Genomic DNA, 4,860 nt, shown 5'->3' with positions numbered 1-4,860 from the left:
CTCTGCAACTAATCTTAAATACAGTAACTGCGTACACTATTACTCTTAAATCCGAAACGTTAAATTCATAGTGTTTAATGTATCAAAAACACAGAAACAAACGAGTTTCTGGATCATCCGAAAGACCTCCGGTTCCGTCAAGTTCGAATAATCGAGTTTTCAATGATTAATTTTGTATATAAAATTAATTTTTTTTTATAAATATCTGAATATATATCATATGTTTCTTTTTAATTTTCTTTTTTATCTAGCTGAAAAAGATGAAGTTTAAACATATCGAGTTATCTCTCTTCACTTCACTCTCGGTAGCTGACGAGTTAACTCAAATCACCGTAAGCGTGTTACCACTTTGTTCGTGTGCAGGATTTATTGTGTTTTCTTTTTCCATATTTTCGTGTCTCAGCACAAATTGGATTGTGAGTAAACCCTGGTTAGGATTGGCGAGTGGTATTTCTGCTTCCTTGTGTGTTGTGGCGTCTTTTGGTTTCGTCATGATGTGTGGAGTGCCCTACGTAGATGTTGTGTTGTCCGTACCATTTCTAATGTTAGGTAAGTTTTGTCTTTAAAATTAATTCTTATATATATATTTACGGCATTGTTTCTCTTTATTTTCTTCCTTCTGAAAATATAATATCGCAGTATTTTTTACTTTATTTTTTAGGAATTGGAATCGATGATTCGTTTGTCTTGATTGCTTGTTGGAGGAGAACAAATTCGAAGAATTCTGTAGAACAGAGAATGGGCGAAACATTCTCCGAAGCCGCTGTATCTATAACTCTCACTTCTGTGACTAATTTTTTATCATTCTGTGTGGGCATAGTTACACCATTCAAAATTACTCAAATTTATTCTATTTATGCTTTAACTTCCATTTTATTTTGTTATATTTACGAGATAACTTTCTTCGGTGCTTGCCTCGCCCTTAGCGGTTACAGAGAAAAGAAAAAATTGCATCCATTAACATTTCAGCCAACTGTTTCTAAGATAGAAGCGGGTATGATTTTTCATTAACTAAATACTTGCAAAATGTCATAAACTTACGGTATATATATTTTTTTCAGACAGCAAGAATCGCCTTTATACGTTATTTTGTTACGGCGACGACTCAGACAAGAGAAGCGAGATAGTATGGCCGATGATATTTTTCCGTGATTATTTCTCTAAGCTATTGACCAATAAACATTCCAAGAGTATTGTTCTTTTCGTGTTTTTTACCTATTTGGGATGTTCTATTTATGGATGTTACAGCATCAAAGAAGGAATGGATTACAGAAACATCTTTCAATATGAATCGTACGGTTGGAAATATATGGATTGGCATTATCGTTATTTCACAGATTATCCTCATCGAATTCAAATTATCATAAACAAAACATTAGATTATTCGAATCCTGTTATTCAAGAGAAAGTAGAAAATCTATTGCAAAAGTTTGAAAACACTTCATTTTCTGCTGGAAGAGAATTTACGGAATCGTGGCTCAGGTAAATACAAATAAAATAATATCTCATTATATAATTTTAAATTATATATATTTTTTTCTATTAATACAGAAATGCATTTTCAAAATGCTAAATTTATTAGCAGATTATTTCAATGATTTAATTAGTATTACATTCCTTTATAAAAGTGATTTTCGACTCGAAATCCCTCACTTTAATTAGCTGCAAAAATGACAAACGAAGTGTTGGAAAAAGAAGGAGCACTTGTAACGTACTACTGAAAATATAATTCATCCAAGTAGGGAAAAAAGTACAGTACATACTGTATATACAACCAAACGAAATAATACAATATAAAAGGTGGCTAAATACGTTCATTTCGTTTCAAACACTTCACAAAGTTAGTTCAACACATAAACTATTGACGACTTGTACCGGTAAACTTATCTTTGGAAACATTAAATTAAAGAGTTTCGATGTGTTAATTTCTACAAGAGTTTGTTTTTTAAATACATATTTCAGTAAAAGGTTTCTTCTTTCTAAAATTTTACATACGCCAATCATTATATTCGGTGGCACCGGCAGGATTCATTTTGGAAATTGCACAATTTCGGTGCACAATGAAACTATTCTGGGTGTAGGGTTAAAACTTTCTTGTTAGATGTAAGACAGATTCAAAGATGAAATTATCCTCCTAATAAAGCATATTGCTTATGCAACTGGATCCAGCTGCTACGAAAATCTGAGCAAAAAGCACTTTCTTGGAATGGCCAAAGACATTGAAAGTACGGAAGAACTTTGTCAAAGTTTTTACACCACACGGTTCGAGGTTTGAAAGAATGATTTGCTCAGAAGGGATATGGCAACGCAAACGTGGGCGATCTGCCAAGGAAAAGGTGCCTTCCGTGAGAACTTCCGTGAGAACTTTCTTGTTAAACATGTTGAGAAAACCCGGAAAACTCCACGTAGCCAGTCCGTTTGAGAATTGCGAACCCATGTTCTGAGATTTTATCCACTCTTTTATCCATTCTTCCACCAGTGGCCGGATGTAGAAGAATGAAACGGGCCCACGGATTCTTCGATTAAGCGGACCTGATTTTTCGGGCAAAAATCCTTTACCCAGTTGTAGCCGAGGCAATTAAGATTTGGTTGACTTTTCTAACAACACGTTGTAAGTTATTAAACGTTTATTCAGTGAGTGTAAGGCGGAGTCAAGACTCGCAATCGATCTACGATAGGAGACAACAGACTGGCTGGATTGTGTGTGATAACTGCCCACAATAAGAGATTTCAATAGAACTCTCAATTTATTAATATAAAATTTCTAAAATTTATTACATCTTCAAAGATGTGATTTTTCCCAACGGTTGCTATTGACTGTAAGTCAAAACATGCAGATTATTTTCTCTTCGATTGTCACCATTTAAAGTCACTAACGAGATCCGTAAATATAATTAATTCGTTCTACATTGATAAAATCAACAGATAAACATCTTCAAAATATAAGTTATAGAATCGTTTTAACATTTGTATTGCGTGTCTTTATTTATTGAATTAAAAAACTTCACACGGACTTTAGGGCCACCCTACTGTAGCTATTGATATTATACATCAGCAATTTTTAAAAATAAAAATATACATTGTTTTAAAATTTTTCTCTCAGTTATTAATGTAAATCTTTATTTTTTATATTCTTTTCCAGAATCTACAAAACGGTAGTAAAGTCACCTCAAGGATGGTTATCTTTTAGAGGTTATAATATATCGAATAAACAAGATTTCATCGAAGGACTGAAGATATTTTTTCGGTTTAATATATTTGAAAAATTATCTACTGATGTGATATTCAATGAAAATCACACGGATATAGTAGCAACTAGATTTATCGTCCATTCTAAAAATATACGTAACTCCATTCAAGAAAAGAATATGTTAATTGAGCTGTATAAAATTGCCGACGAAAGCGAATTCCCTGTGATAATATACAGTCTGTTATTCCCTATAATAGAACAACTCCTATACGTCAGAGATATTTCTATTCAGACGGTGGCATCCGCAGCAGCCATCATGGTGATCACTTTCTTCGCCTTCATACCGAATATAAAATGTGCTCTGTTCGTTTCTTTTTCGGTTGTGTCCATCGAAGTGGGTGTTATCGGTTTAATGAGTTACTGGAATGTAAATCTGGACGCCCTAGCCCTTATGTCCCTTATCATGTGTGTAGGATTTTCCGTAGACTTTGTTTCGCATATATCTTACGCGTATTTATCTTGCGATTATGCAACCAGTAAAGAGAAAATACGTTATTCACTCTTTTCTGTTGGAATGCCCGTAGTACAAGGTGCGACAAGTACTATATTGGGAATATTCTTTTTGATATTAGCGAAATCTTATTCCTTTATTATTTTCTTTAAAATTGTTTTTATAGTGATGATTTTGGCATCTATTCACGCGTTGGTTGTTTTACCCACTTTATTAAGTTTTACTGACAATTTATACTATTTTAAGGCTAAAAATAGGCCTACAGCCACGGATCTAAACACATTAGAAGAGACAGAAGAATTGAATTCGTTAAGAAAAACTGAAAGTGATATTGAAAGCAAGGATACTATTCAAAATAATGAAGATACATAAAGTTTGTATCAAACATCTATAAAAAAATATGTGGGCCATAAATTTTTTTACATTCCTGTGATAAGACTTTCGGCAAAATCTACGGATCAACGATTTTATATGCAAGATTTTGATATACTTATGTTCTGTTTTTACCAATTGTGAATGTCTGATTGAAAATATTATATAATGGTTTCATACGAGTTAAAAAGTACTTAAGTAAGATATTTACAAACAGTATATTTACAAGTTATTAATAAAACAATATTTAAATAATTTATTCTTTCTTATGATTTATTTGAATTTAATTTAATATTCAGTCCACGAATCATATTCAAAAATTCTTACGATTATGATTTGTAGATAATGAATATATTGATAGCTTATGATGATAATTTTTTTAGAAAATTATGCCTATAATAATTTATAACCACTTTATGCAATAATACGCGTGTGTGGTTTATTCTGTTTTATATAATAAATGCGCTTTTATAAAGTACACAAACAAAATAATAATACAGTAGAGAGTCGATTATCCGAAAGTCAATCATCCGAAAGAATTCCAGTCGGCAAATTTAAATTTTCGTCAGTGCTGTGGCGCTGCAATCTTTGGCTATGTCTTGGGCTACTCAAATAGTTTACGTTTTTGATACTAAATTAACTTCTGAAGTATAATTTTTTATTGTTTTTATATTTTTCAATATATTTATTTTGTTTGTACAAAATAAAAAAATAATTTTTAACGATACAATAGTCTTCGTTAGGCTTAACATCGACGAAAATTCAACGCGAAGCGACACGCAACGGA

The 4,860-nt window shown here is 32.1% G+C and overlaps 1 protein-coding gene across 1 annotated transcript; it reads left to right on the top strand.

Annotated features, from left to right (window-relative positions):
* The first annotated feature begins 221 nt into the window (after positions 1 to 221).
* Positions 222 to 4,332, top strand: LOC111624886 (patched domain-containing protein 3-like). Its single transcript, XM_023367864.1, has 4 exons — positions 222 to 549; positions 662 to 994; positions 1,062 to 1,482; positions 3,143 to 4,332. Exons 1-4 carry the CDS (start codon positions 261 to 263, stop codon positions 4,071 to 4,073), a joined length of 1,974 nt encoding a protein of 657 aa, XP_023223632.1. The 5' UTR covers positions 222 to 260; the 3' UTR covers positions 4,074 to 4,332.
* The last annotated feature ends 528 nt before the right edge of the window (positions 4,333 to 4,860 follow it).

This window comes from Centruroides sculpturatus, unplaced genomic scaffold (assembly GCF_000671375.1).
Source record: "Centruroides sculpturatus isolate CEXI.00-Female unplaced genomic scaffold, Cexi_2.0 scaffold476, whole genome shotgun sequence".
NCBI lineage: Eukaryota > Metazoa > Arthropoda > Arachnida > Scorpiones > Buthidae > Centruroides > Centruroides sculpturatus.
Note: the sequence above shows the minus strand (reverse complement) of the source record. Positions and strands in the feature narration are given on the sequence as shown.

Coding starts and splice junctions, on each gene's coding strand:
- LOC111624886 (XM_023367864.1), top strand. CDS start 261: ATGAAGTTTAAACATATCGAGTTATCTCTCTTCACTTCACTCTCGGTA. Junction 550..661: donor CGTACCATTTCTAATGTTAG/GTAAGTTTTGTC, acceptor TTTATTTTTTAG/GAATTGGAATCGATGATTCG. Junction 1,483..3,142: donor TTTACGGAATCGTGGCTCAG/GTAAATACAAAT, acceptor ATTCTTTTCCAG/AATCTACAAAACGGTAGTAA.